Source organism: Leptosomus discolor, chromosome 5 (genome assembly GCF_034619465.1).
Source record: "Leptosomus discolor isolate bLepDis1 chromosome 5, bLepDis1.hap2, whole genome shotgun sequence".
In the NCBI taxonomy this organism is placed as follows: Eukaryota; Metazoa; Chordata; class Aves; order Leptosomiformes; family Leptosomidae; genus Leptosomus; species Leptosomus discolor.
In genome coordinates, this window is record NC_141395.1 from 26,429,798 (window position 1) to 26,456,296 (window position 26,499).

Consider the following 26,499-nt stretch of genomic DNA (forward strand, 5'->3'; position numbering starts at 1 on the left):
ATTACTAAAATTTCCTTGCCCATATAGGTGCTTATAGATTGCCTATCTTCATTACCTACTGCTCCTATATAAACTTCAAATATTATAAACAGAAATACACCAGCAATTAATCCACAGGACCCCACTGCAAACTCATCTATGGATAAAAATCCCTGCTTCTCTTCCCATTTTAAGGCTTAAAACAAATTTTTCTCTGAATAAATTTAAAGTAGCTTGAGGATTTTGTATTATAATTTTCACATCAGCATATGAAATAACAGTAAGATAATCTCACAGAAGTCTGTTATAACACTATTTCCACCTTTATTGATCCTCATTTGATCTTCTCATAAAAAGCTACTGTTAACCTGACATATATCAGTGGATTTGAACTAATGATATTAAGCTCCCTCAACTCTTTATTAATCAGATCTTCTATCAGCAGTTCCCATGAGTTTATCCAACCCTGATTTTAGGTTGAGAACCTTTAAATTAACTGTGCCATCCTTATCCCACCTCAACATTCTAATACTTTTTCGGGAAATTGGAAGTTTTTGAGATTTTACTGCACTACTTCTTAAGAGGGGAAAAATCTTCTTACTCAACTTATTTTTCACCTCTCCAACGAGTTTCTAGAAGACAGTACAAGTTAGTGTCAAATTAGTATCTAAACAGGGTTTTGATTTTTATCCACCACAAACTGGATTATAACCTTTTTGCTTATACCAAGGAAAACTGTTCATAGGATCATTTAATTTTTGGAAAGACTAATTCCAAGTTCAATCTAGTCTCTCAAAAGAGAAAAGTTCAGAAGGAATACAAGTGAATACACATTCAGTGACCAGCCTATAAATATTTTAAATAGGAGCATTTTACAGCAAAGAATAGACACCCGATTCCTAAAGACTTATTTTCTTTCCATTTTAGTGCACACATTTACCATTTTAATTCTACTTGACTATATCAGGCTGAATCTCAAGTATTTTCTATCATGCCTATTATTCCATTATTATTTTACTCCTTTCTACATGCATTGCCTTGACTGCATTGTACTCCCATATAGCTAATTTTTTTCCCAGTCTTTTTATTTTTTTTTATTTTGGGCTTTTTTCTTTACTTGAACAATAAGTTTTACATTTGTTTACTGAAGACCTATTAAAATTCCCCATTGAAGCAGTTTAATTTAAGAATTCATGATATATATTTAACTACAATTAAGTGCAACCCTGTAATATCCTAGCATTTGAAAAAGAATTTTAAGATGTTAGGCCTTGAGCCAGAAAGAATATCAAAAGCAATCTAACCCACACACGACTACATGGTGACTAGTCTAAAATACCTTGAGAAGATGAGTGAAGGAAAAAAATCTGATATTTTTGTTTTGGGACTGCAATTTGAAGAGAAAGTCTACAAAAGTATTCTTTTTGTGTTCACTGAGAAAAAAAAAAAGAAATTATGAATAGAACTCTTGAAAGTATATTAAAGTGTGATAAACAGCTTATATCATACAGGAAAAAAGTATTATAGGCAACAAAAATTAATGACCAAATTTATGAAAATAATTTTCATACAAGTAGTTATTACAGTACTTGATGTTTGAAAAAGTAAAAACTCAGGTTTAAAACATTCCTTTTTTTTTTGGTCATCAATGCTTTACCCATTTTCATTACATAAAATTAGGAAGACACAGAAAAGTAAACAGACATATTAGTCAAGGCTGCTTGTACCTAAACACAACTCTCAAAACAAGCAATGTATAGAATTCAGTAGACAGATAGGCCCCTCTTAGCCTTCTCCTGTGAGAGGTGCAAGAATCTAATTCTGGAATCTGAATCATGCTTCTCCACATGAACACATCAGTGATGCAAATTATCGCCTAACACTATCTTGCTGATGTCAGTATAGGTGTGGACCTTAATTCATCATTGGTGCTGTGACTAAGGGATCTTTGTGCTCTTTTAACTGGCCACTTTGGTGTTGCATCATGTCCAGATCATGTAGTATATGATGTGCACAGTACATTGTCCTTGATTTTTCTCGTGTCTGATTATTAATTAGCCCCTGTGGAGACCACTGCAACTATAGACATCGTTTCTGGTGTCCATACTAGCCTGTAACATTTTGGGCATTTTAGAGCAGCTCCTGTATCTCCTTAAAGCATTATGCCATCATGACAGATCCCATGATCTTAAAGTCCGGTTTTTGGCAGATATTTCCCAAATACCTTATTTTGGAAACTGAGTGCTCTTCTCAATATAGGTTTTTTTTTTTTTAAAAAAAAAAAAAAAAAGTTCTTTAAAAAGCATTTGCCATTTTGGATAGAAGTTTGAGGTGAAAGGTCATGTTAAAGGGTAATCAGATTTGTAATTTTCCATTCTAAATTGTTTAGCAAACTCCTTTTGCATAATCCCACATATACCAGCCTTCAAGAGCACACTGACAGTTGTATTATCAGGTTATTACAGATTTGCCTTCTTACCAACCTTGCCAGCAGTATGAAAAAAGTCGTTGGCCTCTTGTAGCAGGGCTTTCCTTTCTTCCATATGGAAGCACACTTCTTCTCGCAACAGACACATTTTCTGCTTTGAAAGCTTTAAGTGTTCTTTTTCTGTATAGTCCTCTGAGAGCAAGATCGTAAGTGCTTCAGCTTCCAGTTGCTCCACAGTGGAATTCCATTCCTAATAGGAAAAAATCCATTTTAATCAACTACACATGGAAAAGTAATATACCTGCACAATAATAATATTAATACTGGAAAATGTATTGCATTTGTATGCCTGAATGTTATCACCATTTAAAACAGTATTTCTGCTAGAAGAAGTCAGACAGAACTAGCAGTTACTAGTGTGTCTGCTGGGAAAAATGGTCTGGATAATATAAAGACAAGAAATTTCTAATGAGTAAGACCACACTCCTACAACAAACAGCCCCTTAAACAACTATTTAACCAAAACCAAAATAAAATTTTGCCTAGATAATAGCTGCTTCCAGTGAGACTATTTCTGATGAGAGCTGTCTAGTAATCAATCAACTCAAATTGCTTTCCCTTACAGTGAGGTGTGCTATCATCCTTGCTGCATTCTAGATTAACTTGAACAAACCAGGAAAAAAAAAATAGCATTGCTCACAGGTCAGTGAAAAACACACTTCAAAATGGAAAGCACAAGCATTCAGACCATGCCTATGTGTTCTTGGCTTGAACTTTGGATTAATTTCTGCAGCTTCACAGCACATGAACTAAAGCCAAAACAGAGGGTAATGACATGGGTAATAAAAGTAATTTTAAAATATGATCAAACCAATGGGAATAAGGAATGTGATGCCTGGTGTGCTCTTGATTACACGGCAATGCAATAGTCTCAAAATCATGAATTACATAAAAATACTTTTATTCTCTCAAAAAAACCCAACTACCAAGGTATATTAAGTGATGAACCTTTCTGTGTGAATTAGTGTGTGATACTATCTGCTGCTGGTTATCACAGAGACAAGTATTTCAGCAAAGTTGAGGAATAAAAGGGTGCACACCTTATATGATAAATGAAACTCTAAACAAGATTATAATAAGCAAATTTTCATTAAATTAAAACCAATTTAAAAGGATGTTAAAGCTTATTTAGGGATTGAGCTTTTTGAGGAGGAAAAATTTTAAAAAAAGACTTCACGGTAGTAAACTTTAAAGGACTGCTAACACCTTCACTGAAGCAGTAGAAATGTCTCAGATTACAGAATTATTTGATCAGCACTCTATTTCTGTCTAACGCAACATATTTCTTCATCTTAAAAATATGATTAATAGGAAAAAAAAAATTATGATAATCCTGCTGAGTTTGTAAGTCATTTTTCCTCTGTGGTAAATATTCCTCACCTTTCTGCTATGGAAGACCTAAGCAGCTGTAAAAATCTACAGATGTGTGTTACACCTTATTTAGCTTTTTCTTGTTAAATCTACTTTTGTTTTTAACTTCTATTATACTATTACAAATTTAAAAAAAAAAACCAAACAACAAAACAACAAAATAATTCAATAGTGTTAAAATGTTTCAACCAGATTTTAAGTGGTTTGGTAAGAAAATTAGATCCACACATTTCAACAAACTTACCTTTGTTTCATTTTGAAAAAGAAAGATGTGTCAGAACCCCAGAATTCCATTGAGAGTTGTGTTGTGGTTATGCTTCAGTATACCCGCACTGTATGCCTACAAAGATTCACACCTGTCCCACTCATGCTAATCATTCCTTCCTTCCATGAGAGAACCCTTATGAAAAGCCCTCTTAGAGATTTTTCAAGTTCAGCTCTTCCACAAGCAATCAGCTGAAGGCCAAATTCTGCCCACTATGTTTCCTTGTACACTTGTAAAAAATACTGCTGTTTTAGAATATCCTGCAATTAAATCACAACACTTCTTGAGAAAATGCTCAAAATAAAAAATGAAACATATAAGTATGACTTGAACTGTACACTTTCAGCTTCATAGTGAAATAAGAGATTAATCTGGGGCACAATAAAAGCAATTTTTTTCCCCCCATTTATTTCATTTTGTCTTATCACTGGTAAACAGCTATAGAAAAATCTTTCTGGACTGTTTTTGTTTTATTTTTCTTTCAAATTGAAATAACAACCAATTCTGAGATCAGGATGCAGTAATCTTCAGCCTGTACTTTTAATTAAGTGAAACCCTGCACTGTATTATGTAATGCACAATTCCCTTTTCATAAAATCCTGTCTTTGTTTCTCTGTCCTAAGTAATATTCAGTGAGAATGAGGATTTTGAGGATAATTACAGTCTGCTGTGCTGTATTTGTTCCTTTTCACTTGAAGAATTAATCTTGCAAAAAAAAAAAAAAACAACAACCAAACAGTAAAGAGGTCTCTCCATACACATAGCTAAATTGGCCTATTTATGAACAAGTTGTGAACCCGTGACATCCAATTTTTTCAGCACCACAATGTCATCAACTTCCAATACTCGCAGCTGGAACGACTGATACAAAGTATATTCCATGGTCAGATTCTAATCAAAATTTCATTTACATTTAAACATATAAATGTAAATGAGAATTAGAAAACAGCACTGCATTTGGGACCTTTTAGCTGGGACTAATAATAATTAACTGAAAAAAAGGCAAAGAAAGCGCAGTTGAATATATGTATCCTCATTTTGCTATTATACACTATTTGTATAATAATTAAAAATAATATTTTATGCAAGAATGAAAAATGCATATTTCAACATAACAGGAAAAGAAACTGTCTATAGTTAGCTTAGAAGCAGATACAGAAAACCAAAAAAGTTGTGAATTGTTTCAGCGTATCACAATGTGTAAATTTTAATTACAGCAGTCAAGGCTAATTGTAAGAAAATGAATCAATGTGTAGTCAAATGATTTCCTATGAGAGGATTTCACTGTAACAACATTCATAAATCTGTTTGGTATAAGGTGCCCAACAGGTGATCTTAAAGCAGAGGTTAAATTCTACCTCGTTTATACTGAGGCAAGCTTCCTCTCTAACCGTCCACACAAGTTCAAAACACCAATTTAATATAATAATTTATATTTCTAAATATTCTGTGAACATCACAACCTTGCACACGCTCTGAGGATATTAAATGTACTGTGGCAGGTGTACCTGCCCTGACCTGAAACCAACTGGGCCCCCCCGCACAGCCGATTTGAGCTGGTCCAACTCAGAGCAGTGGGCTGTGGTTGGGGACTCTCCCCTTGGGTCAGAACCCACCTGAGGAAGCTCCCTGGGGTTGAGAGCCCTCATCCCCCTCACCTTTGGTGGGTGAACACTGCTGGATAGATCCTTGAGTGACCCTTGCCCCTTCTGGGTCGGTGATTCTAGCCCAGGGTACCCGTAAAATGTATTTTCCCCCAGTTTAGCAGATGAGCGTATGCACATTTTGGATAGTTTTTCTTAGATGCTTGTTTAAAAAAAAAAAACAACTTAGGAATTCTTAAGTCAGCTGTGTAGTGGTATATTCCCAGCTGACATCCGAACTTTACTTTGGTCTGTCAGAGTGTTCTCTAACTTCGGTTGGAATAAATCCCCATTTTGAGTAGCTGCCCTGACTGTTTTGTGGGTGCCTCTGCCTGGCACCCACGCTTGCCGTTTGCTTGGTCTGTAGGGGTGTTCTGAGTGACTGCTCTGGCTGTTGTGTGGGTGCCTCCATGACATGTAGTTAAATTCATTTGCTATCCTATTTGATCATTACTCAAACTTGGTTCAATTTTCTATAAGACGACTAGCGACAATTTCATTTTCAGCTTTCTATTTATAAAGAAATGTTTCTACACATAAAACCCCTATACTTTCCATCAACAGGACATACAAATTCAGTGGAAAAATCTTTGTCATTTTTTTCTGTCCTTCAGCCTTCTACATGTCAAATGCATAACAATCTGTCAGTCAGCACTGAAATATTTATTACTAATTTTCCCTGAAAGGAACACAAAGCCTACTATTACCTTGACTTCAATTTGTCAAGAAATGCTTGTGAATTCCTCTGACCTGTTAAAGACACATCGCGTTGTATGTGCCTACACTTAATGTGTCTCCTTAGCTCATGTCACTATTCTTACTTTTCTTCACAGTAGTAAGTCTTTTAACCACTTGCTTTCACTATTCCATTTGGCAAGACAAACAACCTCTTTCTCAGTTCCTTGATTTTTTTCAAGAATGTTAAAACTGAAGAAGTAAAATTATTGTGGCTTTAAGTAAAAATCTTGAACTTTTTCTGCCTTCAAAAATACCCAGCACAAGCCTGGAAAAAAAAGAAGTAGAAATACCTACAATTTTGTCTTGTTATTAAGCAACTGTTGTGGAATAAATGGGCTTTTTTGGTTTATACTGTAAACATTTCTTACTTAAAAATTCGAACCTTGGATTAAAACCTGAGTAGTTGTGTAAAATTGTCTGCGCTGGAACATTCAGGGTTAAGCTGAGGAAACCTTGAAACACATCTATTTGACTTCAGATCAAGATCCATCTAGTAGATAATGTAGCATTTAAACCACAAGCAAATAAAGTATAAAAATTATGTATTTTTCAGAATATGTGATAAATCAGCCCCTTCTCCCACATTGAAAATATGTTCACATCTGTACTTCTTCTGAGCCTCATTTCTGCCTGTAATTGATTCATTAGATACATTGGTACATTGATAATTTAGCCCCTGTGAATATTTGAAAGGCTTTTACCTTCAAGAACTACATTGCAGTATAACTACTAATATAATTGTATCATTCCCTCAAATTACAAATAAAACAGTGTGCCCTAATACAACTGCAAATGACAATTACCATATGATCTGTCATTTGGGAAGTTCAGTGGATGGCTGCATATCGTCTAAGTATCATAGAAACAGAATAATTAGGTTGGAAGAGACCTATAAGATCATCAAGTCCAACAGTGTATTTAACAGTGAGTTGTTAGAATCAACAGGCTGAAAGAGGAAGAAGTAATTCAGAGTTAATCACCTCCCAGAAAATGGTTGAGAGATGTTAAAAGATAATGCTAGGACAGAAAGGAACCTTCCAGAAAAAAAAATCAAAACCAAACCCAAACCATTAACAGAAAAGTAATAGATGGAAAAGGAGCACTCTCCCAAGGCAATAAGATGCCACTACAGGAAAATCAGACAGTGAGAAGTACCTGATAGATGAATGCATATTTGCATCTGCCACACGTGAAAGATTAATGTTTAGGTAAAAATAAAATTGCCCATAAAGAAAAATTCTTTTTCTTTACATGCTTTGTCCTAACTATCAAAATACAGGAGTGTGTTAAAACATCTGTTATGCAGGTGAAATGCAGTAGTTGCTAAACTCCCCAATAGAATGCCAGTCCCAGAAAAAAATGGCAAGAAGAGATGGATACCCCAAATTTACATCCATGCAGAGAATGGTAAAGGAGTGTGACACTTCCAGGAAGGCCAGAGGGAGAAGAAAGCTCCAGAAAGACATTTAACTTTTCCACGCATCTAAGCATTAGCTGTGAGATCTGGGGAAAAAAGCAGGTGAATTCAATATTCTCGATCCTCATGTTAATGTCAACATATACAGCAATTAATACCATTGATAGTGATATTTAATGTGGTCATTAAGAACCATCCTGAAACTTCATTAGAGCATGTGATTACCTAGCATGGCTACTCCAGTCCAAGAAGCATGCAGATCTATAAAACAGAGAAGTACTCTCCATCTTGTTACTAATCTTATTAAAAAGAGGACTGATTCCAGCATTGTTCAGTCCTGAAAAGTGGCAGAACCTAGACAAAATGCAAACTGTTTAGAATACTGCTTTTCTTTATCTCTAAAGTTATTTGGCCCAAAGTGGTTCTAGCAGTTCTATTTGACAATGTTGAGCACCTCCAGTACACATGAATATGTGACAGCAAGCAGTGAAACAGGGCCAGCAGATATTCCCATTGAAACATGATTTTCTAAATCTGCCTCTTCTCAAAGCTCTGGAGTGTGTGAGGTGTTTGGGAGGGTTGACTGCTTTTTTTCCAACTATGAATCATTTTTTTTCTCTTTGGTCTTGATTATTGTACAAGACAGCGATAATGTTTTCAGTGGTTTTAACTCTTAGTAAGCTGAGGTTCAAGAGAAGATACCAACTTGAGAACGTAATAAACCATTTTTTCTTCTCTCAGCCCAGTCACCTAAATAAGGTGTTAATCCTGAAAATCCTCCTTAGGCTAGCCTGTGAACAATTTAAGCAAACAGTTTGTCCTGTTTGTCTTAATGCAACAATACATGTAAGTAAACACAAGTGCATTTCCTTTGTGTGAGACTGTTCAAATACCAGAACTTTCCACTGTCTCACTCCCTATGAGAGCACTTAACACTTGCTCTGCCTGTCTATTACACAGAAACTTTTCACCATACCCTCAAAGCTACTGTATACATATGAAATGTTACTTGAAAAGATTAATTTACACCACTTTAGATCCCAACACAGAAATCTCAAAGTAGTTTAAGACTAGTTTATCAATGTCCTTGTTACTTCTAACAGAATGCCATTAGAAATTGTCATGGCCATTCAGACAGTATGAGAAAGACACTAACCAAAATCTACCTCCATTTTCAAAGCAAGATAAATAAAATAAAGCCCCTAATTGCTTTTTGGAAACATTCAGTTTTGGCATGAGGGAACTAAACAAATGGCAACAGGCATCAGCTGTGCTCTAAGCAATGACCAAGCTACAGAAAATGCATGCAATCAATTAATTAGCCAATTTGTAAGGTACTCCTAAAAGTGCTTTCTGAACATAAACCAAAATGTTTTTCACAATTTCCATATCTTCTCACATAAACTGATGAAAGAGTTAACTGAACTGATAAAATTTCTGAAGGCTTCTGGAAGTTACATTTCAATCCAAAATTAATGTAGAATATTCACTTCTTTATTAGAACATGTTGGACACTAAAGGGATTCTCAAAGGGAAGGTAATTGCAACTGTAGATTTAGTGTTACCAGAAAAAAACCCTGTGTTGTATCTTTCCTATTGCTAAAGAGACTGCTTCCAATGTATGCGCAGTAAAAACTGATGTCTGCTTTTATCTCAATAAAACATTAAAGAAACATTGGTCAATGAAATAGAGGTGAAGGAATTTTGAAGCACTAATGCAGTTAGTTGTCCTTCTATTTGAAAAGATGGAGTTACTTTCTACTCCGAGATTTTCCAAGTAACATGGAATGGTACCATAGCTATGTATAGTGGGGGGTTTGTGGGGGTTTTTTCCCCCCCAATTTTCCATGTGAACCTGGCAATATTTTTATGAGTGTTTTACAATTTTGTGACATATTACAAATTACTGTCAAAGTACATAGCAACTCTTGATTTCAGGAAGAAAGTTAGTCCTTGCAGAAAAAAATCTCATACAACAAAAATCAAACAAATGCAAAATAATTCTGATGACACTTACCACAGAAATGCCCAGCAAATACACAAATGTGTGGTGATCACATGCACGTGTGCAAAGTCTATGCTAACTGGAGCTCCAAAAAGCAGATCATGTTGCATGCTTTTACAGCAGATTGTGTTACAAGGTACTCGGTCTCATTTTACAGTGATACTGTGATTGTCTGCAAAGTACATTAGGTTGCACAGGTGTAGCAGAGTTGTTATACAGCACCATATTTTTTTGGTCTGAATGCAGCCTGAAGACATATTTTTGGAATTGTAGACGTTTGCTTTATGGAAGATAGATAAATTGCTAGTATTGTATTATTTAAATCATTCTGTTCTTGAACATGTTCTTGACACATTATATTTAGTAATTTCACAGGTGATTTGGAAGAAAATATAAACCCATTGCTTAATAAAGTTTCTTGTTGCACAAAAAATAGCAGAGTGCTATGAAATAATTAGGATCAATTATAGAGATTTAGCACAACCTTTTTTTGAAGCAGGCTCATTTGAACAAAACAGCTACCTGCGATTTCAGACTTACCATGAATTTATGTCATTACTGGTATGAGATCGTATCCTAGAAAGTAGTGGCCCTGGAAAATAGTATCACGTTGCATAACAAACTGAAATGAAAATGTTACAGGAAAAGTGGCTTAAGTGTATTTTGTATACCCATGTATGGGAACACAGAGGAAATATTTCTATTTCCGGGACTAGTAAAATAACTTTTAATATTGTATGTAGTTCTTCACTGGCCTTCCCTAAACTTCTGCATGGAATTAGTCAACACCTTCTCAAACAGAATGAGTAATTCACACAGCACTGCAGTTCCAAAATACATATGAAGTCAAAATACTTCAGATCAGCAGTCAGATGCTGAAGGCTTGCAAGTTGCTGAAGATTTAGGGAGTTTCATGTGCAGACACGGTATATCTTACAAGTCTGTTTTTACTTTGTCTGTGAGTAAAGATGCCAAGTTAATTTCTAGGTTCTTCTTTATTTCAGTGTGTTCCAACCACACAGGTAAAACACGACTTTGTGCAGTGATGACATCTAATACTAACCTCTGCTATCTAACAAATATTTACTGGAGTACACATTTGATTTGTATACTTTATCTGAATTTTAAAATCAAGATGTCAGGCTCCTCCTTTATTGTGGTCTCAACATCTGCAGTTCAGTGCTGTAAAAACTAATGCACAAAGCCCTGTAACTCAGCTTTCCGAAATATATTTGCAGTGTGCAGCTCAACTTGTCCACTCTTTTTGCATATCATAAGCATAACCAGCATGTTCAGTAACATCCACTTCAAGAATTTGATTTCCCTCTGCTAGAACATGCTGCTAAGTAAGAACAGCAGAAGGCTAAAAGTAAGGTGTTCTAAATTCACATGGATATGCAACAAAAAATTTTAATGCTAAACACTTTTAAATGACCTTAGGAAAAAAGGCAATTCAGTAAGATGATATGAATGATCAATTACAATATGTAAGAGAGAAATTTTAGGTGAAACTGTAATAATAAGTGTTATGGTTATAAGTTAGTTTCTAGATTCCTAGCCATGAAAAGGATTGATTATTATACAAAATGAAAATATATATTGTTCTCCTTTCTGCACTTAGAGTATCATTTCTAATTCAGACAGCAAATTAGAAGAGTAGCCTTTCAACATCGAACATGTGGGAGATTAATGACCATTTGGCTATTTCTAAAATTCAGCAATACTTAAGGACACATCAGTTATTTTTCTGGGTCCCTGTTTCTCTGGAAACACCCCACAGCTTACTCATTTACTGTTTATTTTTCACTTTTCTTGTGCCAAAGGTCTGTTCAGGCTCTACAGCAGAATTTATCTTTTCCTGCACATCTTCCCTAGATCAAGAAAATTAGTTTTCAGACATGCTGCTTGAAGAAGCATTAGAAATATTCTTTTATTCTGCTTACATGACAACACTGAAGCAGTTAACTATAGATTATGCAAATAGCCAAATATGTGACTTCTAACTACAAAGCTTAAAAGGAAACAAGTGTGAACAAACATAAAGCTGTTAGTTGCTATCAACACAATAGCTTTTAAAAAACCATTTGTTTCTTTGGAATGTTTTTTGGATAAAAAAGGCCTACTTGATCATCTGTGTTATCCAAATACAATTGCTTGAAAATGATGCAGTTAGGAATGATCCTGATCCAGCGACAGCACTTACCCGATGATAGCACAATTAGGGTATCTAGAAAAAAGTTCTAAAGATACACAATTCACATCATACAAATATCCTTTTTTTTGTGTATCAACATTTTCTTTAATCCCGTCTTGCTTTTATAAGGGATAGTAGTAGATTTGTTCTCTGGAAAACTGACATTCACAGTGAAAAGAGTGTTTTTAATTACTTTTATTCCCAAGAAATAAGTGGGCAAATATGTCTTCCAAACACGTACAGAGTTCAGTGACAATTAATTATGGTAGAAGTGGCTGGCTTTTTATCCGTTGTAAACAGTAAAATTTGGTAATATTCTAATAAAATTGCTTTTCTTTTATTGTTTGGAACATGGTTTAATACGTAAATTATAGTCCGGAACTTAATCACTAAATTGAAAAACCAACTAAATATCAAGGGCTACTCTTCTTTTACCTTATCAATAGCTTTTAAATTTTTTAATGAGAAAACCACTGAGAAACATGGAGGCCTGCATTAAAAGAAGCAAAATGAAAAAAATTCTCATTTAGACATATAGAAATACACAATTTATATACACATACCAAGTATCTACTCCTATATGTCCTTATTAAATGCCCAAGTTCAGGTCTTACTACTCATTTTCAAAGTTGCTTCACATATCAATTATCATATGTCTTACTTTCGCTTTGACTTCCATTTCTTCAAGCTCTTGAAGTAACTTTTCATTTTCCAACAAAGATGAGCCTAGATTTTGCTTGTGAAAATAGTCTCTGATGTTTTTCTTATACCAAGATGTTACCTAAATAATAAAAATAGTTCAGTTACTGAAAGATTTGAGAAGCAACTGTCCGTTCTTTAAATACGTACAAGAGATTTTCATCTACAAAAGCAGCCCTAGTTTTCATTCCTTTCATTTTTCTTCTCTACTGTTCATGCTTTTATTCAAATGTTTGCATTTGTATTATTTAAATGTTAATAAGTGCAGAAGGAAAGGATTGTTGTCAAAGCAAAGAGTGAAACAGACAGAAATGTGTTCACCGAGTATGATCAAATTATAAATTAACGTAGTAAACCAAAAATTAAGTTATAGTCATACACAGAATAAATGCGTGTTTTATAACACGATAAAGATATTGCACATTTTCCCTAGAATCAGATTAACTTAAAAATATCCTTTCACGTACAGTGAAAGACTATAAATCCGACTACATCAGCAAGACTACCAAAAAAAAAAAAAAAAAAAAAAAGACCACTAAACAGGCCTTGTGACCTAATAGAATCTCCCCATCCCTGGCTTGAAAAACTTGGTTAAGATATTGAGATAATCTTTTGTGGAATAAACTTTAATGCCTTAAAAAAAAATATTACATCTTACTAGACTTACTTCAGCAAGTATATGCAGCAAACATACTCAGTATACAAGTAAAACTTCTAAATTGCACAGAATGACTTGCATTTATTTCTGCTTGATTCATAGTAGGTACTTCTCACTTTCTTTGTAAACAACACATGACAAGAATTCCTGAGTGAAGCTTTACATTTTAAAATAGTAGTCAGAATGAGTTATTAGTATCAAGGAGACTTCCTCCAATCGTTTCAGTCTGGAAAGTCACCACTATACTTAAATCATATATAGCATATTTAGAATTACTTTGTACTCTAGGTACTACAAATTTTAATAGCCCACTACAGATCATTTTTTTTATCTGGTCATGTAGAAGATATTTTTAATAAACAATTCTAAAAATGGAAGAAACTTTAAAATGTGTTGAAAACATTTTCAGTTAAAAACAAAAAATTGAACACATTATCTCAGGAGTTCAACAGAGCTAGGAAAGTAAACAAGTTATTTTACTACCAAACCTTCATCTCTTGAGCATATCCTCCAGATACGTACTTACTGATTGAAACATTTTTCCTGGAAGAACATTTTCACAGAACATTTACTATGAATGGAATGGACACTAAGAACTAAGCTAAAAGGGACAGAAAAAATTCTCTGTAAATTAGGACTGTTCTCTGTATCATGTAACTGCTTAGCAAAACAAACTAGTATTTCTATAATGTTAGGCAGAGGCAAAAAGTCATTCTTTAACCCTGTTATAGTTAAGTATTCACCCCTTTACCACTTGGCAATATTTCTCCCCATTACAGTGAGTTTAATCAGTTGGTTTCCACCCCACTGCAGCTAATACCTCTGAGTCATTTCAGTTGTGCTAGCTTAGCTCTTCTGCAACAGCTGGGAATATTTAACTGCTTTTTAAGAAAGAAGCCCACAGAACACGATTTTCAGTGATTTTGGTGGAAGGATGGGAGAGAAGGTTAAATACATCTGTTTGAAAAAGACAGTGGTTTTCCTTGATTGGTTGAAATCTAAAGTCACTCCTGTTCTTAAAAAAACAGATTTTATTATTCATTTACAATAATTAGCTTTTCTGTTTGCAATTAATAATCCACATCAGAAATCAAAGGCTCTTCAACATTTTCTCAGATTGCTAAACTGCTCAGTTTGCACTGATTATGGTCTGGGTGATTTCAATACTTATAGTCTTCCTTTACCTTCCTACATTTCCCATTGTCAATTCCAAAGGGGAAGTAAGTTTTCCAATAACTGGGGCCAGGGGGACCAAACCAGCAGCATAGATTAGCTTGTTGTGGTGGGTTCTTGGTCAGCTGCCAGACACTCACCCAACCACTCTCTCACTACTCCTCCTTTACAGAACAGGGGGAGAAAATAAAATTAAAAAGCTCACAGGTTAAGATAAAGACGGGGAGATCACTTACGCATTACCATCAAGGTGAAACAGACCCAACTTGGGGAAAATTAAATTAATTTGTTGCCAATTACAGATTTCATGAGAAATAAAGACAAAACCTAAACCACCTTCTTCCTACCCAGCCCTTTTTTCAGGCTCAATTTCACTCCTTCATTCCCAACTCCTCTACCTACCCGCTTTCACTGAGTCACACAGGGGGATGGGAAACAGGGGGGTTATGGTCAGTACATGACAGTGCCACACCTTCTTCCTGGGGAAGGAGGTAACTCCAGGGGCTGCAGTTCCTGTCAGGACATCCTGCTTCAGCATGGACTCCTCCACAAGCTGCAGGGTAGGTATCTGCTCCCATGCGGTCCTTTCTACAGGCTGCAAGGAAATGCCTGTTGTGGGGTGGTCTCTTCCAAAACTTCCACAGGCTGCAGGGGAATACCTGCTCTAGCACCCGGAGTACCTCCTCTCCCTCCTTCTTCATTGACCTTGGTGTTCCTTGTTCTTTTTTCTTCCCCCTCACTCCTAACTATGTCTGTGCAGTGTTTTACCCTTTCTTAAAAACATTTTAATAGAGGCACCACCAGCTTCACTGAAGTGCTCAGAGGTGGGGTGGCTGTGGAGCTGGCTGGAAACGGCTGTGTCCACCTCGGGGCAGCCCCGGCTGCTCCTCACAGAGGCTGCCCACCACTGCAGCCCTGCTGCTGCCAGGCCTGGGAACTGCACCCAATACACTGGTGTGGCCAGGGATATTTTCAGAAGGAGGGGGATTCTTGCACACACCAATTTAAAGCTTATACGCAAATATGTTGTCCTAGGCTCTACTGAACCTCTTGAACAATCTGACATGAGACTATAGAGAGGAGCAGCAAATATAGCAGAGAATAGAAATTAAGTAGTAACACACTTTTCTTTCTAGAAATTATTCCCACTAGGAAAACCTTTGTTTTTTCACTCCCTTTCTTCCTGTATGTATTAAAACACTGTAAGCGTCGGTCCAAAACCAGCATTGTCTCAACCTCGTCATCAGGAATATGGACTCTGAAAGTTAGGCTAACATCTTGACATGAGTTTGCAGCGGCCTGCCTGAGAAGCAGTTGCTGATCCTGGGAATGGAATGCCAGGATCGTAAGGTCATTATGCCCTGGATAGAGCAAGGACAAGAGCTGCATCTGGTAAGAAACAGAAAAAAGGATAGAGATGCTGCTATCTGCTTCTGCTTTCTAGAAACCTTGGCGGGGGGGGGGGGGGGGGGGGGGGAACGGGACGGGGGGGGGCGGGACTGGAGATAACAGCCAAAGCAGGGAGCCTTGCAGAGGCAAGACGGCTCTGTTTTGGCGAAACAGTACTGTACCAGTCTCCAGTGCCAGGGACGAGCCTGAGAACTGTTATCAAGAAGGATCGATCAGCATCGATGGAGCCAAGAAGAGCTGGAGATGCAGAGGAGGAGCAAGGGGTGCTATTTGGCATAAAAAGGGGCTCCTCAGCACCCGAACTTTGGAAGCTTCCCCCACCAGGATCACGATAATCATTAGGACCAGCAGGATGCTGCCTGGACCTGGGACCATAGGGACTCCTTGGACCCGCGGTGGTAGCTATTGACTTCTTTCCTCTTTTCACTTTACTTTCTCCTTTCTTTTCACCCTCTTTATCGCACGTCGCTTTACGGGCAAACAATAAAATTTCACTGTTTGATTTTAGCAAACTTCTTTGGTGTGGGTGCCTTAATTTTGCACTTTGAGATCACAGCAAATGAACCATCGTGAGTCCACTGAGTGGATCGTGACAAACACACACACTTACATGCCATAAATTAATTCTGACCTTACCTCAGGAAGTTTGAACTTGAGCAGCCTGCATTATGTATTTGACATACCCCTTCTGAACTGTAGGATGAGCCATTCTCAAATAATTTCTCCCCTGCATTCACAATAAGCTGAATTTATTAAGTACCAGACAGGTTTTTGTCATCAGAATAATCACTGGGTTTGAGTGCCTGATGCTTTCCATACTATCTTTTATCTGAAATAAAATTTTTATCATCGGTATGTGAAGGCATCATCATGACAATACGTATCTATCTTGGTTCATCTTGGGGACATTTCAGTCTTTTCATAACAATAGCACCTAAGCCCTTCCCTGATCCTCAGTACATTCTCTTCACAATATTGCTAGTGAAGCATCCTTGTCTAATTTCATAAATAACAATTTAGGGCAAAATGGGACCACAGACATATTTTTAAAGAAAAATGCAGCACTTCAGTTTAAAGTCTGGGCTTTAGTGATGTTTCCGAGATCAAGTAGAGGCTTATAAAGAAGAATAATGAAATAATCTTTTATGGGAAAGAACTAAGTATCAGTATTGCATTGTCCCAGAGTAACTACTAGTGGCTTGCTATACCAGGTTTGTGAAGGACTGTAAAAGACCCTGGAAATAAAATACCCCAAACACCACTAAACATGACGTATACCAGTCAACAAAAGCATTTCAAGTTACAATATAGTAGAACAGTCCTTTTCATTTGTGATGTTTCTTGCCTATGTAGAAGTAAAACCTGTATGCTTTTTTTTGACCTTTTTTTTAAGAAAGGATGTTGTTTGCATAATGTTCCCAAATGCAGAAGTTATTTAGAACGTTAGCAAATAAAAGTAATCATTTCAATTTTGAAGGGAACGTTTGCAACTGTGAAATACTAAAACCAATTAATCCATACAGGCACATGCATACTTTAACCAGAATACTTACACTCTCAGGAAAGATTATGACTGACCAATAATGGAGTGAGTTTGACAGGATGTCAGAAACTTATTTGGTTTCAAGGTATGGGGCTTCTTTTATGAGGATCAAAGTCTGGGAATCCTATGAAGTTGGCCCATATACGCAACAGTAGTAAGAAGAACTAAGTTATCACTGTCAGGAGAAACAGAACAGGAGACTAGACATTTGGAAATACACAAGGAGAAGCACTGGCCATAATCAAGACAGTGGCAAAATCACTGTTAAATTCACTGATGCCATGATTTCACCAGAAGTAGCTAGCAGAGAAGTAATCTTAAGTTGATCTGATTATAGAGTTTTGAATAACTTAAACCCATTTAGGTCTAAATGTCTTTGCACTAATTGTAAAATACAAGTTTTGGTATTTATGAAAAAAGCCTTTTCAAAATGTCCTGGGATCAGACAAGAGGTTAAAACTTCACAGAGGAACTTCATACAATGTTTTGATGATTCAAATAGTTTTATGCATTAGATGATTTGCCTCCAAGCTGTGTGAGACAAACTCAATGTTTTCGTTCCAGCTAGCAGTAACAGCACTATGCTGGGTACAGCTATTGGTAAAAAATCAACTAAGAGCAACACCATCAGTAGATGTAGTCCATGTTTAGACAATTCTCTACACATTAGCTACTGTGGTGGACTTCTCATATATGTGCACTTACACGTTTGGATTTGCAGATCCTTGTTATCAAATGTTAAAATGAAAATCTCAGTTTTTCATAACAGACATTTGCTTTCAAATAAAGAGACAACAGAACCTTTCCATATCTTACTATACAGAAATTCTTCCAGGCAAGTAAGATCATAAATCTACCAATTTACTGTGTAAAGATTACAAGCAAAGAGGAATGCCCTGCATTTTTATGGGGTAAAATCTGGTGACAGCCTTTAATTCACCAAGCTACACTAGTTGATTTTTTTTAATGTCAATTAGACTACCTTTAATGAAACTGAAATTAAAAATGGAACTGTGACTTGTATCATGATAGTTTGTTTCTCATGTATCTATCTAGATAGCAAATGTGGGTGTACTTACCTGTCCCCCGAGTTTTACTCAGCTCTTTTCTCTGCCCTTGATGTGACCAAGTACCATGAATAATTTTAATTGTCTCATATGTGCATGACTGGATTGATTAAGAGAAATTATTTTCACAAATCTTCTTCCAAAGGTAACTGATTGTGCACAAAATAGGCCAATCTGCCACTGATTTTCACTAACGAAAAAGACTGTCAGAAAATATGATGCTGTCATTTCCACAAAGGGAGGTCAGACACCCTTCTGTAACTGTAAAATAGGTACGCTTTCACATGTTGAAAATACTGAAACATGTTACACTTTACAGTCATGACTGTCAGACCATCACATTCCATTAATGTCAGTGGGAGTTCCATATGCTGCTCTTGCATATGTAGCACCAGTAGACATCAAGAGGAGTTCCGCCCATGTACAGAGATTAGAATATTAGTTTTCAGGTGTGCTGAGAGGCTTTGAGAGTTTAATTTCTGTCATCAGTCAAATACATGCATAATGTGTAGAGAGCGAGAAATTTTACATAAAGTCTCTAAAAGTTAATTTTCCAGAGTTTGTATTTACATGTGAATATATTATTTGTCCATGATACATACAAATTAATCATCCACAAATGTACAAATCATGCATTATACCAGGTTTGACTTTAATGCAGATACTAAACAAGTATATTCTGATAAGCATGATATTAAAAAGTATATGAATTTGTCCCTTCATGTGTATACCAGCCTCAAACTGGACACAGGTATGAGCTAACAAGTGGTTAAATACTGGCCACTCTCTTAATATGATCAGGAAACTTGCCAGTAGAAAACAGTTTCCACACTTAATCTTTGTGATGTGATACCTGAGAGGAAATGGAAACATACACACAAAAAACTTATCGCACAATATTTTCAATCTCACCTTAATTAGGGTGAATTCAGCTGGTTACTGACAAATATTTACCCCTCATGTGATGAGGACATAAAGAATTTCCTCATAAATTTTATGGAATAATGACATTTGATGTCTCAAGCTATGTAATTTTTTTGCCCTTTTTTTTTTTTTTTTTAAGAAGTGTGCTTGATTCAAAAAAAGACCCCACATATTTATCCCTTACTCTTCAACCGCAAGCTATTTCCAAAATATTCCTCCATGTTTGCATACTATGGAATAACACTGGTATGATCAGGTAATTGTAGTAACATCTAATACTTTTTAATGCAGAGAAAGGATCATTTTTGTAGATGAACTAGGACATATTTCCAACATAGTGAGTTAGACTGATACTGAAAATTTAGTTGTAGCTATTGTAAATTTATTAAATATCTTATACGGAAACATTTCTTTTTGAGGATCTTTCTTTAACGGTATAGTTATGTGGTGATACTGAAAAAAAAATCAAAAAGAGTAACAGCAGAATACGTATCTCTAAGCAAGTACTAGATGGTATCTAACGATTTGCACAGAAATGGATACAGCCTCCTATATTGTAGGTCTTGTTTTTTGGTATTTTTGTCTGCTTATTATTTTATAAATACATACTGAGAATACAACACTTGCATAAGACCACACAGTTTTTATCTGTTGTTTTTTTTTTCTTTCTTTCTTTCTTTCTTTCTATCTAATCATTAAATGAGTAATTCTTGCTCTGTTTGTGGCAGCTACTGATACTGAGTGCTTCAGAAATAAGGCTGTCAGCTTGCTTGTGTACCTCAACAATTTTGTTGTCTCTATGCAAAATTACAAAGAGTTGTGCTTGTTGAATAAGGTATTTCTCATCTTGAACTCACAGGCAAAGTTAGTGCCTGCAGAATATTCTTCTGCTAACAGTTTCTAGCATTTTCCTCTGATACAGGGGGAAACTTTATTTTGGAGGCAAAGAAGAAAACTTACAGAGGTATCATAATCAGGACTGTACTGTCAGAGGTCCATACAAAATTTTAGCCCATTTACAAAACACTGAAAAATAACTCAGCTTTAGCCTTGTTAGACCTTTGCAGTTACATTTTCATAGGTTCTTCCTTCTCAGCATACTTAATATCCAAAGAGGCAGAACAGGACTCTCTTTTTTCTGACAAGTTGGTGAAATTATGTGGTGTTTCTCAAGGAAAGCGTACATAGCAGAAATTTCTCTGATAATGTGGAGCACAAAGACAGAAAAGCTATCATATCTGAATGTTGGAAGATAAGGAATGAAAAGGAAAAGGCAGTAGACTGGAAAGAGGAATAGAAAGAGTGAGACTTAAATGTAGCTAAGTCCTGAAAGGAAGGTACAAAACCAACCTGTATTTGAGAAATTCAGTAAGAGATGGGAGCTAAGCTGGCAGAAAAAGAGAGAGAAACAGGTTGCAAGTGTGGAAAACCTGCAATCACTACAGTACCTTAAAGAATTTTGGTTTAACTCCAAGAACAACTCCACTGCTTTCAGACACACCAACTGGCTAACTATGGTATCTTCTCTTTAACTGACTAATCCAGGAACAGCCTGTTGCAGTTGTAATTGCTATTACCATTTACTGTTACTGATCATGTGGCTAGAGGTTTGTTTCGCTGGAAATCCAGTTTGAAGGGAATCTACTTTAGTTTGAAGCACCACGTTTGATAACTTACAGAAAGGATCCACATAATGAAAATAGCAATTTTGAAGACATTAAAGTTACACTAAAATAAATTATGGGGATGTTATAGTTACAAAGTCAAATATTCAAAAGTTAGGATCTCAAACAGAAGTGGCCCAGGGATATTGGACTAACAAATATATTTCAGCTCCTTTTCCGTAATAGTCTCTACTATAAAACAGTTGCTAGATTTTTGATTTTTTTTTTTTTTTTTACTGTGACTTCCCTTAATATTATATGTCTTACCTGGTTCTCTTGTTGGTGCCACAAACAAGTTTGCAGAACCTGCTCCAGTCCCTGGCGCTGCTGTTTAAGAAATCTGTCCAGTTGCCGTCTCCTGTCTTGTAGGATTTCAAGGAGATTGTCAATTTTCAAGCAGCTGCTGTGGGCTCCCTGTATCAGCTCTGGATTTGCATTTGGCCCCTCACATTTGAAGTCTTCTATAAATTCAGTTAGCTCTTGGCTTTTGTTTAAAAGTGCAAGTGACTTTTCCAAAAGCTCTGTAAGAATAGGATTTCATAGGAAAAAAAAAAACCAAAACAATGTGATTTGTAATTCTAGTATTTCAAATATTACTTGCATATTTTTAAAACCACCTATCTATTTGCATACATGAGCTAGAGTTGCATGAACATTAAAAATACTTACAATGTTATAAATTATAAATTTATAATTTTAATTAGAAATACATACTTTAGAAGGTATATATCCTAAGATATTTCAGTTTGGACAGCTGTTATATAAACCTAAAAGATGTAACTGTGTATACACATATGTATATGTACCTATAATGGTACATATATTATAACATGTATACACACGTAATGGTGTTCTGAGAGTCGTTACGACAAAATCCAGAAGTGATATTATTTTCTCAAAACTGAGTTCTTTTTGGTGGTTTTATAAGCCTCAGGTAAGCTGCAGTGGAATTTCCTACCCTGCTTTCAGTGTGGGTCAGTAGCCTCTGTAGTTTTTCATTAGCTATACAAGCAAAGTTTAGGTCTTTACATCCCTCACAGAAGTTGAAAGAGAAAGTTCTCTAGGGTGTCTGTTATAATCTTACAACTAAATAAGTCATGAATATCAGGAACTCTTACCTTCTTTTCATAACCTCTACCTAGACACATTCAGGGTTAAAATTCAGTGGACTAATACACTTTAATGACCTACTAGTCATGTGTCTGTCTTTCTTCCAGATTCTTAAAGCCATATAGTACAAAGTCTATTGAAAAGATGACGATCAATATTTATAGGTCAAATGAAAAGGAAAATGGTACAGGATGAGGAAGAAGGAAAGCCAAGCCAGTATAAGAGTCAAGGTAGGCATGAAGAAAAGTATGTTTGCAAGGAGCTGTTGGTGAAGCAATCAACAACAGGCAGCAAACAGCTGAAACATTCATCTTCACAGCTGAGCACATGTACTGGTAACTCAAGGCAAAGCAACTTAAAACTCCACCTTTCATATGGGACAACTAGGGAAGATGCAGAAGGTGAATGCTTCCACTTCTCCAGCCACCAAGAACTAACAAGAGAGTTTAATTTCCATGAGCTCACTGCATCAAACCTATCCATTTTCATTCTTGCCTTTCAGAAAGGTGGTATTAATCAGAAATGTTCCATTTCAGTCCATCCAAAATGGAACACATATAAAACCTGATAGATTAGGATAACTCATATGTTTTCATCTTTTTTATTCTGATTTGAAATGCCTTTGTTTCAAAATTTTTAATTTTTTGTAATAAACATTTGTGATAAACTACTCATTACGCATTGGTAGAGCAAATACTTTGTATTTTCAGCCACCTTACTTTGGAGTAGGTAGATAGTATTCTTCTTGCAGAAAGCACTACAAACACTGTTTTTTATCAAACAGCTCAACATCAGTTTTCCAAACATGATGTGGTTAAGATGAATTAAGCCAATCAATCACAACCACTTTCCACCCTCTGAGGAAAGGCTTAGCCCTGGCAAAGCAGTCTTTTTCTGGCAAAGCTTTTCATCTGATTCTTACAGTTATAGACCCTCTTTTCAGCAATAAGCTACTGACAGGCACTTCAAGTTAAAATTGCCATACAGTGAGCACTTCGATTCCATGAAGATTGAATTGGAAGCCCCAAAACTCATATCAGAGTTACCTCAGTTCAATTCTCCTGAGAAGAATACCTGACATTCAAGGTAGCTAAAAATATTTAAACAGGTACTCCACTAATGAATAATAAAGTATAATTAATATATCTGCCAGTTGTTAGTAACCTTATAGCAAAATTAGTTAAAACTACAAAGATAGAGTCTTAAGTCTTATAAAAAATACAGAACCATACAAAATTGCAAAGTAGCCATGCAATGAGCTTGATTTGGAGAAAATTGTTTTTTCCCTTTTTGAATTGAGTCCCAAAATATGGTAGAAGATGCTCAACATGAAAATTTGAATGAATAAAAAGAAGTCACACGGAAGAATTTTTCTAGGTAAACATATCTTCTGCAGAAAAGTTATGGTGGAAGGGGAGAGAGCACCTGTTTTCTAACAGTGTTGCCATTCTAGCTGCAGAACCTCTTGAAACAGATCAGACAATCCAATGGCAAAGGGAAACATAGCCCCACTCCTCAAAGGCAGAAGCAAAACACAGGGAACCATGATAAGCAAATAGTTTCTAAAGCTGGCTAGTTGCCACCTCTATTTCATAGTTCCCACCCTCACTTCACTACTTCTGCTTCAAACTCCATCCCTAGGCACCGAAAAGCAGAGGGCAAACTTCTCCCTTGTAGGATTAAAAAAAAAAAAAAAGTAAAAAATGTAGGATTTTGCAGGGGATTGTTATTAGAACTGATTGGAAGTTTTCTAATGGAAAGTTCTCCACAGGAAAATGATGATTCATTGGTAGTTGTGATAACTTTGATGAATTTTCCCATGGATCAGAAGGATGGGTTTAGAACTTGCTTGCCAATCAGCACTAAAAGTGAGCTTAGTTTCTTATCAGCTCATCTGACTGGGACTGCCTTGAAATCAGAATACAAGCTTACCACTAGCTGCTCTGCAGCAACGAAGATGGAACCCTGAGAGTGCTAGCTCAAAACAAGGAGTTTCGTATCTTTCAGGAGGCCTGGTAAAGAGCTATTTCGCCATTATATTTTTCTGAACTTTTTCATATTTGTTCTAAGATATTTTTTTTTTTAATTTATATATGCACAGGGAGAGTAAAATCATCCCTCAAGAAGTCATCACACAATCACACACCATAAGCAGTGAAATACTGTTTGTACCTTTTGTATGATGCTCTTGTTGCAGAAGGAGTTCTCTCAGAGAGTCAATATTGTCAAACTCTTGGGCATTTTTCAGGAAATCTTCAACTTGGTCAATTTTAACAGCAAACTGCATTAAGAAAACAAAGGGTGGGAAGAAGCACGGCATAATTTTCTTTTGCAGAACTCAGTCATAATCTCTGTATTATAGAGAAAGTTCATGAGAATTTGTAAGTTCTTGGAAAAAAACCAATTTTAGTGACTGCTACATACAGATGCTTTATGGCTTCTACAAAACTTCTGTTTGAGGTTCTCATTGATTGAGGGAACCCAAATTTCAGTTAACATACTCTGTAATTACAGTTTGTCACTTGATAAATCATCTTTCCTACATAGCCTTCAAACCCACTCAAACTAAATTCTTATGGAAGAATTTGTTAATTTCAAAGCGTTTAGTAAAATGATTCAACACGAATGAAGCCTTTAACTTAGGTCTCCTTCCAAGAACTTCTTTCTAATGTTAAAGTATTGAGGGAAAAAAAACATTTAAGGGCAACATCAGACAGAGATACAATCTCCAAAGCAATCTTTTGAAGACAGAAATGAGTAGCAAATATAAGATAACTAATATTATTGTAAACATAGTAATTAATTATAGTTGGGAAACAGCGTCTCTGTAATGAAGACTTAAGCTAGGTCACTCCTTTACAGCTCAGTTTTCCATAGGGTACATACTCTGAATATTGAAACATGCTGTGTGTCAGGGAGAACTGGAGCAGATTTGGTAATTTGCTGAGACTGTTAGAGCTAAGATTGAATTCTTTATTTATCTTCCACCTTTGCAGGTGCAATTCCACATATGAGTAGCTCAGAGAGTTAAGACGCAGAAAAGAAACCAGTAGAGTCCAAACTTGTGTTTCCATGTAAGCAAAGATGTTGAAACCTATGGTGAAATTAAGGAAGATGAAAAGCAAGCACTCTGCTTTTTCTGTCTTTTCTATTCCATATTTTTCTGCCTCTTGATCTGCATGCTATAAAAGAAATCCATTAAGTATCAACATTTGAGATTTGGGTTCTGATTTTCACTAAACACTATTCTTGAGGTGCATTTTGTGTTTCATCGCAATAAAACAAAGATTTCCATAATCACAGGCTGTCATTTAAAGAAAAGCATTTTGATAAGAACTTTTAGCAACTCCTATTTAAATGGATATTGCACTTCTTCCCATCTATATAGAATGGGTGTGATCTGTGCTGTGCTCCAGCTGCTGCATTTTGGTTTAATGACATAAAGCTGTTGCAGGGGCAATTCAGCTAGGCCCTTAAGGATTTTGTCTACACTGGGTCAACCTTTGGAAGTACAGAATTTGTGATAGTGTTACTTATGCCAACTAAGTACTAATTTCTTTGTATAATAGACATTGCCAGGACACAATAGTTAGTAGATTGTTGATCTTTGAGTTCTCAGAATAGTTAGCAGTAGAATGGTTGCTTCTGTAATTTATAGGTTGCACTGGGCTATTGCACAAACAAAATTATCGGTGAGAATTATTAAACTCTTCTAAGCTCCAGGGATGTGGGGAGAATTGAACGTGAGGTTACACAGAGTGAGCACACATCTGCAGGACATGGAATCCCCCTCTTTAGCTCCCTGTGTATCAGTGAATTTGTGTAAGAGATACAGAGAAATGAGTAAACGAAAAGATTATCCTTTTGTGCACATCTGAACATGGAAGTCTCAGGTAAAGGACTAACAAGTTAGACTAACATCTGCTTGCATAATTACAACAGCACTATGGATATTTCAGTGCAAAACCTTCAGCAGCCAATCTTCAGTAAACATTGACAAAGGCATCTGAGAATTCAGGTCTTTCAACATCAAATAATTTTAACCATAAGGAATGAAAGATATTCTGCAGAATGTCCATAGTTACTAAATTACATATTTTAGGTTTTGGTCCAGTTCCATTTTTCACTGTCATTTTTTGTCAAGTACAAAT

The 26,499-nt window shown here is 35.9% G+C and overlaps 1 protein-coding gene across 1 annotated transcript in view; it reads right to left on the reverse strand.

The window, feature by feature from the left end:
• Positions 1 to 26,499, reverse strand: part of CCDC141 (coiled-coil domain containing 141) — a 95,109-nt gene that overhangs the window by 54,752 nt on the left and 13,858 nt on the right. Inside the window, exons 4-7 of the mRNA XM_086465972.1 lie at positions 24,521 to 24,629; positions 21,506 to 21,759; positions 12,762 to 12,881; positions 2,463 to 2,657 (exon numbers count right to left, since the gene is read on the reverse strand). Of these exons, the coding sequence (XP_086322098.1) occupies positions 2,463 to 2,657; positions 12,762 to 12,881; positions 21,506 to 21,759; positions 24,521 to 24,629 (678 nt within the window). The remainder of the gene's footprint in view (positions 1 to 2,462; positions 2,658 to 12,761; positions 12,882 to 21,505; positions 21,760 to 24,520; positions 24,630 to 26,499) is intronic.